Here is a 15,568-nt window from a genome sequence, read left to right on the forward strand (position 1 = left end):
GTCCCACAATGCAGTGAAAAGCTTCATGCGAACAAAACCAATTGAGCTCCAGCCTCTGGATTCCTCTGGAAAGCTGTACTATTTCAAAGGAGTTTAGCCTAAGAAAATCCACAGACTAAAACCGGGCCTTTCTAAAGCAACTTAAAGACCCTGTGAAAAGACACGATGAGTATAGTTGACTTATCCCGCAATCCATTCAACTGGGAATGTGGGAATTTCAAACTCACTACTCAGAAAATTGTAAAAGAAAGCGGTTTCGTGTCAGGCTATCAAAATAGAGAATATCTAGTAACTCTGATTGGCTGAGAAAGTGTGTGATTATGGCGACTCTAAAGGAGATGCATGAAGACAATGGAAAACATTTGCTCATATAGAAATTAAAAAGCAAGTTCATAGGTTCTTTGTTGGTCTTATAATAAAGTGTGATTTTAGCGAATGTTTACTTGCAGCAAGTTTATTCAAAAGTGCTACTAATATATTTAACAGTTTGTAGTTTACCCTTTGGATAGAGTAAACTATTCAGTTTTATTTACACAACTTTTTAATCACATTTTATTTTAAGCTACAATTCTCACTATTACCAAACCTTTAACTATGACGTTTGCCTTAATACATTTATAATAAGCTGCTTATAAACAATCATTAAGGTAGATTAAAGGTTTAGGTATTGTGTAGGATTAGAGATGTAGAATAAGATCATGCAGAATATGTACTTTATAAGTACTAACAAACAGCCTACATCTTAATTATTGGCAGATAATTAGTCACTAGTTAATAATAATATTTTATACTTAAAATATTTTTTTTCTTGTAGTTGTTTTTACTTTTTGATTTAGAAGCTTATTAAAACATTTTTAAACATTAAAATGTTTTAAACATTGATTTTTAAACATGAAACATAGTATTATCCTGAGCAACTACTGCGATGGTCATGGAAGAGTGGAGAACATGAGACTGTTTCCTGTGACGCTCCAGAGACAGACGAGTCTTCGCTGAGGCCAGCTTACAGCCTCCGCCACTGAGACTGCAGCTCTGCTCAAGACGTTTGGCCAGCGGAGAAATTAAATGGTCATGCCCAACTGAGCCTGGTTTCTCTCAAGGTTTTTTTTCTTCACTTCCGCCTTTAGTAAAGTTTTTTTTCCCTCTCCGCTGTCGCCACTGGCTTGCGTGGTTCGGGATCTGTAGAGGTGCGCATCGTTGGATTTGCTCTTCAGTGTTTGGACTCTCAGTAGTGATTATTAAACCACACTGAACTGAGCTCAACTGAACTGAACTTAAACACTACAAACTGAATTACACTGTTCCTATTTACTGTGACCTTTTATGTGAAGCTGCTTTGACACAATCTACATTGTATAAGCGCTATACAAATAAAGGTGAATTGAATTGAATTGAATATTATATTAAAGTGCAAAAAATATGTAAATACTGTAGTAAATTATGCATATTAAGTTCAGTTCACTTGCAAATATACTTGCAATATAAAAACCACAGTGTTAAACAGTTTTGTTTTACAATTTTTTGAATCCATTCAGCCGATCACCAGTGTGTTGGGTGTACCCTTCCTATAAGCGAACTAAGCGGCTGCTTAGAGCTCTGCCGCCACTAGGGGGCCCCCACAACCCACTAGTGGTGTGAGCCGTTTCCTTGCTGAAATCATTATTTATTTGCATTTTACAATTATCTTCATTGACAGTGCTTTAGGACTTAAATATTTATATAAAAAATTCACTTAGAAAAAAAAATCACAATTTTATTAAGGTTGAAATAGATTTAGCGTGAAGGTCATGTGATCAACAGGAAGCTCACAGCATCTCATTTCTCATATGCCTTCTGTGTTCTCACGGCTTGAGTTTGTTCTTCCAAGGTCACCTGGAAGACCGACCGGTCAACACTAGAACGCAAACCGTGTCTTTCACTGACATATTTTGCACACTGGTAATATTTTTCCTGAGACATGTTTATAAAATTTATGTCCTAATAGAATTAATCATAGTTTAATATAGTTTAACATTAACCTAGTATCTATTGCCTCCCTTTTTCTTATTTGTTGTTTATTTTAATATTTTTTATATTTTTACTATTTTCTTATTGATTTCATTATTTATGGATCAATCTTTGCATTAATGATAATTGTTTTGTTGTTGTTTAGTTTTTAATGAGTTCAGAATGTATATTTTATTACCAAGTAACGCATTTACTCAATTATTGTTCAGTGTCATTTTACTGCAGGGTTTTTGCTTTTGGAATTTATAAAAAACACTCAAACATCTTTTATAGATTCTTCAATCTGTTTGTTAAATTAATAGAAAATGTTTTAAACACTCCAGAAAGACACAAAGTAGGAATCACTGGTCCCTTTATTAAAGATTGTGGAATTCTTAATTTTTGGAGCTGGTAGTTGACAAAAATAGTGCTGTTTTAAAATGTCCAAATCCTTCAGACAGAAGGATTCTGTTTCATTGATTGTATTAAAAAAAAGAAAAAAAGAAAAACCATTGTGGGCCGGTTTGCAATGGCAATACTCTACTATTTAGAGCGAGTAGGGCCCCAAAATTGTCTGCTTAAGACCCCCAAATGTACAGGGCCGGCCCTGGTACATTTACCTTGGCTGGTTACATCGTATACTAAGACAGATGAAAAATGACAGTTGCTGTTTTCTAAGGCAATTTACACTACCTGAGAAAAGTCTTTGTTGTGTATCCAAGTTTTAGCAACAGAAAGTAATAACTTGACTTCAGGTTGATCATTTGGTATCAGAAGTGGCTTATATGAAAGGCCTCTAGATTACACTTATTTTACTAAAATAAAATATGACCATGCCATGACTTTTAATTAGATAATTAGGACAGTAAGGTCTGAAAAGGTCTGACAGTAAAGTCTTATCACTTAACAGAAATATTGTACAGTATAAAATATAAAGTCATGGTGCAGTGGAAAAAGAATTAATATTGTGTATGTAATATTGTGGATTTTTTTTCTCGAAAAGGTGGAGTGTAGCTTCAATATTAGATTAAATAGAATACTAAAATAATTAAATAACTAAATACTAAATAGAATACTAAATACATAATATTGTAATACTGTAAGTGCAATCAAAATATTACAATTTTAGCAAATTTAATTTTTAAATCTTTAAAACAAAGCAGCTTTCAACCAGCATGACCAGTTATTTCCAAATATATACATTTTTTCTTTTTTTTTTTCAATTGAAATGACTAGATTTCACAAAATCCTAGTGTTGATAGTGTTATTAAATTAGATGTCTATTCAATCCAAACACATTTTGAGGTGCGAATGTGGCACCTGTGCATTCGGGCATGTCTCCGGTCCAGGTGCCGTTGACGGTACAGTGGCGGGTGAGCAGACCAGTAGAGTAATAACCCTCTCTGCAGGAGTAGGTGATGGAGCGGGAAAACACCAGTCCGTCATGAAACTGGATCATGGCATTTCGGGGAGTGCCAGGGTTGCCACATGAGACCACTGTGAATAAAACAACAAGAACAAGAGACGGTCAGATGGGAAATCAGGCCAGAACGGCAAAATCCCAGGTGCAAGAGATGCTGGCAATGAATCACAGTACATGCCCCTCTCCTCCGACCTGGACAGTTATTTGTTAATTTAGCGTTTAATTAATAAACACATTTACTGCAGGAGATTTCATACATTAGACAATCCACTGCCCCAGGACAGGGCAGATGGAGCTTATTCGTGGGTGTGTGCCAATAAAGAGCAGGTGGAAACACACTCCTAAACAGCAATGCCACTGATATGGGCAAGAGGTTTTGAGCACTGGAGACCTGCCAACTAAAAGCTAAAACAGGTAACAGCAATCCTGTGGTAATGATATACCCCAGTGTAACTTTGGCTCTCGATGGGATACAGTGTGAATCAGACATCATATTGTGACCCAATACAACACAAATATGTTGGGAATGCTAAGGTTGAGGATTTGATTCCCAGGAAAGCAAAAAGGCTGATTGAAAATATGAGCATCTTGAATGCATTCGGGGCAAAATAGCATCTGGCAAATGCTGAAATATAAATATTTAGTTTAATGCTTTGTGCCGGTAGTTTTTCAGCACACATTTATGGCAGCATAAACACAGAGATTGCAAAAATGTTATGGGAGAAAAGTTGATTAAAGTATTAAAAGTAAAACTTTAAAATATGTTAACTTTCTAAACAGTTTAATTATGTTATTAAGTTCACAAAATAAAAATAGAAATAGATAATATGAGAACAATAATAACATTTCACTATTATTATTATTATTATTTAGTTATTTATTTTATTATCATTAACCTTATTATTATTTGTTATGATTGCCAGTGGTGATGTCTCTGTTGGCGATTTACTTTCTGTAGTTTGTTGCAATTGCCAGTGGGGTTTTCTATATGGGAGATTACTGCTGAACAAACTACAACTCCCAGAACCCCCTGCGCTCATCAACTCCTGCAGCAGCTGACAATAATCCAGACACTCAGAGACCAGCCACAACTCAGCTACCACATTCAACAACAGAAAAACACATGCTGAAATACAAGGGCTATTTATACAGGTGACAACAATTAGGCTAATTAAATGGATAAGGTAAGTAGACAGGAAGGAGTAACAGACAAAACCAAACAGGGTCAGACACATACTGGACTGGGACTATAACAATTATTATTTGTTCATTCATTGATTTTCGGTCGGCTTAGTCCTTTATTTATCAGAGGTTGCCACAGCAGAATGAACCACTAATTATATATTTATTATATGCATATGTTTTAAGCAGCGGATGCCCTTCCAGCCGCAACCCAATACTGGGAAACATTCTTCTTCTTCTTTTTTTCTTCTTCTTCTTCTTCTTCTTCTTCTTATTATTATTATTATTATTATTTAGAAAAAACTACTAATATTTTTTATTACTATAATTAATGCCATTTTTATTTATGCTACTACCACCAACAACACCATTAATAATATTAATAATATGCTTTATTGTGAATATGCTTACAGTGTGAAAATCAATTTATTTGATTTTGATTTGATTTGATAGCAAATGCTAAGGAAAACTCAAAGTGTGATAGGAGATGATTACCATCCTCTAAAGCCTTTTTTTGTTGAAGGTTTGTTTGAAGGTTTACAAGCATTAAATACTCTTCTAACAGATATAAATTCACCTTTGTTCCTGAGGAAGTTATTTTTAATATATATTTTTTTTTCAGTATTATTCATGAAGTTATTATGATGCATGCTGGATTGTGTTTTTTAATATTGTTTGTAAGTGATTTGTCTCTTTATGTGTTTGTTGTATCATGAAATGCCACTGCCCCAATTTAATTGCCACTGGTGGGATTAATAAAGTTTTTAAACTTATATTCTATTTTTATAAATACATATTTATATTATATATTATTTTATTAAAAGTAATTTATTGCAATCTTAAACCTATCTTAATCTAAAAAAAACACAAATAGCACATACTTTAACATTACTTTCCTTTAAATGTAACACATTTACGTTTTTTTAAAGTGACTTGAATGCCATTAAATATTGTATCAAGAGGAGAATAAACGAATAAATAAATAAATAAATAATTAAATAAATAAATAATCAAATAAATAAATAAATAAATAAATAAATGAATAAATAAATAAACAAACAAAGAAATAAAGAAATGAATAATTAAATAAATTAATAAATAAATTAATAAATTAAATAAATTTACAGAAATTAAATAAATAAAAACTTCTTTTGCCAGCTGAAATACCAATTTACCCTTGACTTTAAAGCATTTACACAGTTTAAATAGCAAATAAATAAATAAATAAATAAATAAATAAATAAATAAATAAATAAATAAATAAATAAATAAATTCTGATTTGTATCTAATTATTTCAATGTAGGATTTTCTTTTCCCACTTAAACTTTAAGTTGCATTACACCCTACTATTTTCTATTTTTATTATTATATATTATTATTATTTTCTTTTATTATTATTATTTTCTACTATTAATGCACACCAGAGGTTCATTTCTTCATATATGCAAATACAGTGGTATTAAACATCTGGGATGAGGACATAAATGAGAAAAGAAAAGTCTTCTTGATCTCCTCTTGCACTTTAAGACAATGAGAGTTTTATGGTGTGTTCAGAATGTAAATTTATGAGAAGGAGGTTTAGGCTCTTATTGATTTTTTCTCCTGGAACGTCGGCATTCTCTGACAATCCACCTTTAAAGCACCGTAGTTTGCTGAAACGGCATGGATAACAATAGCCCAAGGGTCAAATCAATGGAGAAACACAAACTTAGACACACAAACACACACACACCTCCAGCATTTGGGAGGCAGGATGGCTTTGTAGAATTTGCTAAAAAAAAAAGATAATAATAATAAATACATGAATACATAAGGTGTCACGGAGGCACACTGGGTAGCACGATCGCCTCACAGCAAAAAGGTCGCTGGTTCCAGCCCCGGCTGAGTCAGTCGTATTTCTGTGTGGAGTTTGCATGTTCTCCCCGTGTTCGCATGGGTTTCCACTGGCTGCTCTGGCTTCCCCCACAAGTCCAAAGACATGCGCTATAGGTGAATGTGAGTAAACTAAATTGGCCGTAGTGTATGTGTGTGAATGCAAGAGTGTATGGTTGTTTCCCAGTGATGGGTTGTGACTGGAATATAACAATAATTCAGGGGGCTAATAAGTGACTTCAACTTACATACATACATACATACATACATACATACATACATACATACATACATACATACATACATACATACATACATACATACATACATACATACATACATACATACATACATACATACATACATACATACATACATACATAGACAGACAGACAGACAGACAGACAGACAGACAGACAGACATACAGACAGACTAGGCAGGTTAGGATAATTAGGCAAGTTATTGTATAATGATGGTTTGTTCTGTAGATTATCAAAAGCTTAACGGGGCTAATAATTTTGACCTTAAAATGTTTAAAAAAAAAATTAAAAACTGCTTTTATTCTAGCCAAAATAAAACAAAATAAGACTTTCTGCAGAAGAAAAAATATTATAAGACATACTGTGAAAATTTCCTTGCTCTGTTAAACATCATTTGGGAAAAAAGTGGGCTAATAATATTGTATATATATATAATTTTTTTACTTCATCAATTTGGCTTTTGATTTCCTTTACAATATAATAAATTAATACACATATTTAAAGATTGTTTTCTCAAAATTATGGTTTCCCTTATATCTATATACTGAACATTTTTTTAACATGGATATGTTCATGAATAATTTGCTTGATGATATTCAACATTTTATTATGTAAAAAAAAAAATGAATGAATGATTGAATGAAAATAATAAATAAATAAATATCATTTTATGCAATTCTTACAATAAAATAAAACAACAACAGTTTTAACAGCAGATGATCTTTTAGAAGATGAAAAAATAGAAAAATAAATCAATAAATAAATAATAATACATAGATAAATTGAAAAAAAGTATTTCATTTTGCGTTTGCAGCATTTTCTGAACTATAGTTGTAAAAAGAGACAGTCAAAAATCCATCTGAATTAACTTTTGACTATTCAGTACGACAAATGTCAACATTTTTTTAAAACTTCATCCAAAGTTTTTTTTGCTAGAAATGTATCCAAATCCATACATATTTTATGAAATATCCATATCCTCATTTGCATACTTACTTAAAAACTTCTAATACAGAATAGAATTCCTAATTTAATAGTAATAATAATAATAATAACAACAACAACAACAACAACAATAATAATAATAATAATTAGTTTTACTTTTTGATGTGGTCTTATTATATTTAAATTGTTATAATGTATACAAACAAAAATAAGAATATAGCTAAAAAAATATAAAAATAATAAACTTTAAAAATATAGCAAAATCACATAATAAATAAAAAGCTCAAAAAACTTTCATCCCAATATTAAACGACACCACAATAAGCAAATAAGCAAATAAGCAAAATAATAAATAAGCAAAATTACAAATGGCATAAAAAGTTACAGTGGTAAATCACTAATTAAATGTTTTGCTTTAAAGTTTTACGCTTTACTCAAAAGATCCAATACATGAACTGTGGAATGACAGTGATAGCTATTAGAGTTTATTTTTCTAGCCTTAAGAAGATGTGAGATAAAACAAATGGCTGGTGTTTAAAAAAAAGAGGGCTAAAAATGTCAGGCATCTCCACATGGGTAATTAACCTGGGTTTTCTGCTTCTCTGACATGCCTTTCTTTGGGTTGTCAGGCTGACTCTGCAGGCACTTTATACAAAGCAACGAGCAGAATAATAATGCAGTTTAAGAGAGAAGAGATTGCGGACGCAGCAGCAGAAGCAGTGGCCAGGGCACCAGCAGGACGGCACAGGCGTCTGGGCATCTACACTGCACAATCCTTCATGTTGAGAGAAAGGAAACATGGTACAAGTGGAGGAGCAACGTGTACAACTGAGCCTCTTTAAAGATACAGCAGAGAACAGAAGGAAAGCAGTCAAGATGAAAATAGCTTGCACTTTCTCTCTCTCTTTTAGACACAAGGGAATTTGCATGAAAAATCAAACGGGTTTGCAATCACTCGGTGGCTGACGAATTTGCATAGGCTATAGTTTTGGGTCTAGCAGACGATCTTCTAGAAGCTGAAGAGATTAATCATGGATGTTTGGCCAGATTGCGCTTGCTTAAAATAAAATAAAATAAAATAAAATAAAATAAAATAAAATAAAATAAAATAAAATAAAATAAAATAAAATAAAATAAAATAAAATAAAATAAAATAAAATAAAATAAAATAAAATAAAATAAAATAAAATAAAATATTTAAATAAAATAAATCTATAAAATTAATATAATTTTATGCAATTCTTACAATAAAATAAAATTCCAACAGATGATCTTTTGGAAGAAGTCGAGATTAATCATGGAAGTTTGGCCAGATTAAAATAAAAAAATATAAAATAATAATAAAATAATAATAAAATAATAAAATAAAATAAAATAAAATAAAAAAAATTATTCGTAAAAAAATATTTTTTCAATAAAATAATTTAAAAAATAAAATAAAAAAATATTCAATAAAATTATTCTTTACAATTAAATAAAATCAATCTATACAATCAATATCATTTATACAATTCTATAAAATACAATCAAATAATTCTTTAAAATTAAATTCTTTATACATCTTTAAAATAAAAGGAATCTAAAAATGTATATAATTTCATACTTACATTTTAAATATATATATATATATATATATATATATATATATATATATATATATATATATATATATATATATATATATATATATATATATATATATATATATATATATATATATATTGAAATTAAATAGAACATTAACAGACAGAAAAAATAAAGAGGAATATATTATTCCACTTTCTCAGCCTATTTATCTGACTGACAAATAATATTAAAACAATCTATTAAATTAATATAATTTATAAAGTTATTTAAAACAAAATAAATCTATAAAAATCATAATAGTTCTATAGAATTTGTTAAAATAAAAATAATGTAAATTAAAATAATAAAAACATTTAATAATTCTTATTAAAAACTAAATTAAATTAAATAAAACAAAATAGAATAAAAATTAAATTGAAATTTTATACAATTCTGCAAATAAAATAACATAAAATAAGATAATTATTTAAATAAAAATAAGTCTATAAAATTAATATAATTTTATGCAATTCTTACAATAAATTAAAATAACAACAGATGCAGGAAGAAGAAGTTGAGATTTTGGAAGAAGTCGAGATTAATCATGGAAGTTTGGCTAGATTGAAATAAAATAATTAAATTAATAAAATAAAATAAAATAAAATAAAATAAAATAAAATAAAATAAAATAAAATAAAATAAAATAAAATAAAATAAAATAAAATAAAATAAAATAAAATAAAATAAAATAAAATAAAATAAAATAAAATGAGCAAATCAAGATGAAACTATTATTCCACTTTCTATCTCAGTTTGTTTTGTCTGTCTCCATCTCCATTTTGGAATTGATTCTGATTCCTGATTTTGGAATAGAGAGACAGAATTCCAAGAATTGATTCCTCATTTTTGCTGTGAATCTTTTTCAGTTCTTTCTTCTCATCCCGTGCCAGTAGTAAATAAGCAATAAAAAGAAGCTCAATCAAGCGCATCGTTGATTTCATGCATGGCACACGAACATGTTGAGTCTGAAATGCATGTGCACAATTATTGAATAAAATTTAAAATGTAAACAGCAATCTGTATGCTGAAACGACCATAACATTACAACACTGACAGAGCATGCAGTTTATCTGACAGTCAGATGTGTGTGGATGTTTAGCCATAGCAACGGCAAACTTTCAGTGCTAGTTCACCTAGCAAAAAATAAATATAAAGTAGATTTCTGTTTAAGAATAAAATAACATCAAGAATCTGTTATCTTTTATTATTATCTCAAAAGCTTCAGTTGTCAGCAATATATTTAAAGAGATCTGAACATTCTTCCATCATTTATTCACTCTTCACTGCTGATCGCAAAAAAAATTATTTATGGGAAAACTGGGCAGCACGGTGGCTTAGTGCACAGCAAGATCGCCTCACAGCAAGAAGGTCGCTGGTTCAAGCCCTGGCTGGGTCAGTTAGCATTTCTGTGTGGATTTTGTATGTTCATAATTCATAAAATTGTGTAACAGTTAGTGAGTGAATTTTCATTTTTGAGTAAACTACCCTTTTAAGGTTCATTATGTTTTACTAAATTCTGAAAATCTACGTTTGTTATCAATGTCTATTGTGTGTATTAGGAGCATAAATATAATAAACGTGTCCAAAATATAATAATTTTTTTAATTCTACATCCAGGATCACACAATTAAATGATGAAAACATACATCATTGTTTCAAATACAAAGTAAGATCATCTATGTGTTAAAAGTAACTATAAAGTACTATTATGTCCCTTTTTACAAGATCTAAAATAAGTCTCTGATGTCCCTTGAGTGTGTATGTGAAGTTTCAGCTGACCATACTGCACAAATAATCTTGCCCTTACAAATCCTAAAACTCCATATTCATAGTCCTCTTTAGTTGCTGACATTATCTTCATAGGTAAATCGTGAAAATGGTGGATGACTGCTTCTCACTCAGGGCGGTTTATGCTATTGAGGGAGAGACTGTCACTAATGAGCAGGGTTTTCCCTCTCTGATGACACGAAGGAAGGGAGAATGTCAATCAAAGTGTTTTTATTAAGTGTGATTATAAAAATAGAATTAATTAATTTTTATAAATAGAGGCTGGCTATATTCCCACACTATTGCTACACAACTGTGTTTAAACCCCTTATAAAAGTGATTTTTGCATAATAGGTCCCCTTTAACACAGCCAGTGCATTTATTTGGATTGTTTACCATAACATACCATAATCAGGTGCTAGAAATTGCACTACGATAAAAAAAGAAAGGGTAAAATGGTTATTTGAACGAAGCGAATTCTTCGATCTATTTGGGTAAATGTATTTGACTTTTGATCACTATTAGCATTGAGTGTTGAATTAATGAGTTAAGACTGTAATCTTAAAAAACAATTTAAAATGATTCACAGAGCTCACCTCTCAAAGACCAAACTTTCTAAAATATATTCAAATGTTTCAGATATGTTTGATAAATGTAAAATTTCACCATGTAACCTTAGTCATATGTTGGTATTTTGTCCCAAGTTGCAAAACTATTGGATTATTGGACTATTGGATGTTTTTAATATTCTGGGGGTCAAGTTAGTTGTTTGGCCTTTACAGTGCCTTTGATCCGGCGACAAACTGACATTGCGGCTTTTGCATCTCTTCTCGCTAGGTGTCTTGGACCTCCCCACAACCCCCCTCTCATTCACTGTGGCTTAAAGATTTGGTCTTCCTTTTAAAACTTGAGAAAATTAAATACAATATCAGAGGTAGGGGAGAACAGTTCTTTTTTAAAAGTGGCAACAATATCTTGCATTCATTAATGATTTAACAGCCTTAGATGTGGATTGAGGGTATGTATGTATGTATATGGTTTGATATTATTAGTTTTTTCCTGTATTTGTATTTATTCTATTTGACTTAATAATAATTATTATATTTATTTATTTATTTATTTTTTATTTATTTATTTATTTATTTATATTTATTTATTTATTTTCAGATGTTGATTGTTTTATTTGGGGACTGTTTTGTTGAGGCTAGATAGGCTACTTGAAGAAAAAAAAAAAAGTATTTTAAAATATATACAGTTGAGGTCAGTATTGATACCCCCACCCTGAATTATTTGCCTCCCTGCTTATTATTTATTTATTATATTTATTTTCCCCAATTTCTGTTTAGCGGAAAGAAGATTTTAAAAATATAGCTTAAAGGGGCTAGTAATTTTAAACCTAAAATGTTTTTTTTTTTTTTTAAACTGCTTTTATTCTAGCCAAAATAAAACAAATAGGAGACTTTCTCCAGAAGAAAAAATATTATCAGACAGACTGTGAAAGTTTCTTGCTGTTAAACATAATTTGGGAAATATTAAAAAAAGAAAAAAAAATTCAAAGCAGGGCTAATAATGCTGACTTCAATTGTATATTTCCCTTGATAGACACTTGATTCTCTTGGAATTGTATCATACTGCAATGGACTAACTGAAATGCACCTACTGCACAAAGTTTAGACACAAACTGCTTTGAAATCACTTGCTGGCTGATAAATTTGCATAGGCTACAGTTCTAGTTGTAGCAGAATCTTCTGGAAGTGGAAGCGATTAATCATGTACGTTCAGCTGCGCATGGTGTTTCATATTTCTTACCGTGGCATTCAGGCTGGATGCCCACCCAGCTCCCGTTACCCAGACAGGTCCGCTCGGAGGAACCCTTCAGCTGGTATCCAGGCTCACAGCTGAATCGGACAACGCTTCCTGTGGTGAACTCTTCTCCCAGACGGATCCCGTGTACTGGAATGCCTGGATCTCCACACAGACCAGCAGAATCCCCTGAAACAGCATACATGTCAACATTTACATCTGCATTTGGACACTTTGTTTCATGTGGATGCGTTGTGTTTTACAAAAATTGTCTTTATTTTCTTTCTTTCTTTGTGATTTGTTTTTAATTCAAAGTTAGTATTCAATAAATAAATGAATAATATGAAAAACAAACACACAAAGGAAAGAGATGAATGAGTCATTTATGTGTGGCCTTGAAAAATGCTTTAAAAATAAAATAAATCAGTCACAGCTTGCATAACCAACAGATACAGCTTGTGTGTTGTGACTCACTGCCATTAAAATAAATGCAGTTATCTACACACCTCAAGTACAATGAGTCAAACCCTGGGTGTACTGTCAGCGTACAATAAAAATACCCTCAAACCAATCCAATTTAGATCCTCTGACAGCCCATGACTGGAAAACTACTATCTAGATGCCCTGCAGGACCTTCAAACTTGCTCTCTATTACATTAGGGCTTTATTTAAAGAGGTTAACAGAGATTTACACAAGATGATGAGTAATTTCATTCATATTTATTGAACAACTCTCCACGGTAGACCTGGCAATAATAAAAAAAGAGGTATCGCTGCAGCTTGGTTTAGGTGATAATTTACTTTGAATAAGAAAGCACCAGAGACCGTAAATTTTCCTTCATTTCCCCGCTCATAATGTCGACGTGCGCTCCATGGTGTTCTTCAGCAAATCCTCTTATTTTGATCCACTGATGCATTTACAAATGATCTTTCTATTTCCCATATATCCTCTGCTGATACTCAACAAACAACTACTAACTCAATGCCAATGATGAGTCTTTTAAAATAGGGCAAAGCAAACATTAATGTAAGTGACCCTATTCAAACCCCGTAGTTTAAGATTAGTTCAAGGATATTGGCGGCTTGACATGACCGAATTAAAGGACATTATTTGTGCTTTACATGTATGGCTGGTATTATGACATGCATCAAATGGATAAATTATTTAATTTAACTCTTTCCCTGCAGTTAACGAGAGAAAACGCTTTTCTGCCATTGAAGAGTTTTATGGCAATCTGTGTTTTAGGTGTATTACAGTAGGGGAAGCCCTAACGCATGTCCTGAGTGAGGTACATGTCGGATGCTCCGGGGAGAGAAATCTGAAATAAATCGTGAGAGATCGTGAACGTCACTAGTATAGAGCTAGTATTTGAATGATTCTCTAGCATAATGTCTAAAATGATGATATGATTTTGCTCACATTTTAAGATTATAAAGCTGAACGGCATGAAATGCCATCAATCTACTGAGCTCTCCCAGTATTTCTCTGTTGCAATCAGGAGATGACAATAATTAACCTCGAAAAGCTAAAGTAAAGCAAACACTAGCAGATTACTATGGTACAAATACAGCATTTCTATAATGATTTAAGGCGGAAGAAAGTAGTTACTCGTATAAAATAATTTTTGAGACTCTCTTTTTTATATACACAATTATTCTGTTGAACAGTTGTATAAATGCAATATCACACTCTTAGCAGTGCGATATGGCTGTTTATTGTCACTGGTGGCATACTAAGGCACTTGGCTTGCGGCCTAGAGCCAACGCACACCTCCCACCAGTGCTGATATACAACCATATCGCACCACTACTTGTGTGATATTGCTCATATATTTTTGGATTTTATATGTTTTATTTACATGTACACACTATTTACTGTATACACAGTGAGTACACACATGTGAAGCTTTGTCTCAACAATAAACACTTCTTCTGGACTTCATCTGTATACCAACAACATATTCCAGCAGTTTGCAATGACCACTTATAATGCACTTAGATTCACATTACCCACTGTATGAAAAGCAATATTAGTAAAAATAAAGAATTTAAAGAACTACTTTCATACTGCATATCGTTTTCAGAAACTCACACTGACAGGCTAGTTATTAACCGCAAAGTGTGTGGAGTGTTTGTGGGGGAAAAAAGCACTAATGCAATTTTTGACAGCTGGCAGAAAGAAGCCGCAATCTTTTGAGAAATATGAATGTTATGAATTGTGACATTAACCTGTCAGTGGTTTTACAGCCAGGAATGAAGCTCTTCTGGCATATCTGAGGGCTGCAATGGACTGATGTGTTTGTAGTGGAACAGGGCAGCTCATTACCTGGCAGGCATGTGGGAGTTCATGTCGCCAAACCCAATATGAGAAGATTAAAGCAGTTTATGAGGGGACACACTCCTCGCCCTTCCTGACAACGTCTAGATGGGCAATATTGTATTACCACCCGCTGATCTGGGATGTAATCCTAGAGCCTTTGATTCATCATCTCACACACTTACGAGACCACAGAGATGCTGCCTTTTCAGATGTGATAAACTGAGCCCTGGCCTCACTAGCAGGGGAAAATACCTCTTTTAGGACAAATGTGCTTTGAAATTGTAAAGTATTAGTCTTGCATTTGACGGTGACGCATCAGTGTTAATATAAGAAAAACATAGAAACATTAGCATAACTGTGTTGTTATAGATAAAAACTGAAC

At 31.8% G+C, this 15,568-nt stretch overlaps 1 protein-coding gene across 1 annotated transcript in view; it reads right to left on the reverse strand.

The window, feature by feature from the left end:
* csmd2 (CUB and Sushi multiple domains 2) overlaps positions 1–15,568 on the reverse strand; it is a 543,350-nt gene that overhangs the window by 34,338 nt on the left and 493,444 nt on the right. Inside the window, exons 58-59 of the mRNA XM_056479194.1 lie at positions 12,873–13,055; positions 3,307–3,483 (exon numbers count right to left, since the gene is read on the reverse strand). Of these exons, the coding sequence (XP_056335169.1) occupies positions 3,307–3,483; positions 12,873–13,055 (360 nt within the window). The remainder of the gene's footprint in view (positions 1–3,306; positions 3,484–12,872; positions 13,056–15,568) is intronic.

The sequence above is a fragment of the Danio aesculapii genome, chromosome 19 (genome assembly GCF_903798145.1).
Source record: "Danio aesculapii chromosome 19, fDanAes4.1, whole genome shotgun sequence".
Classification (NCBI taxonomy): domain Eukaryota; kingdom Metazoa; phylum Chordata; class Actinopteri; order Cypriniformes; family Danionidae; genus Danio; species Danio aesculapii.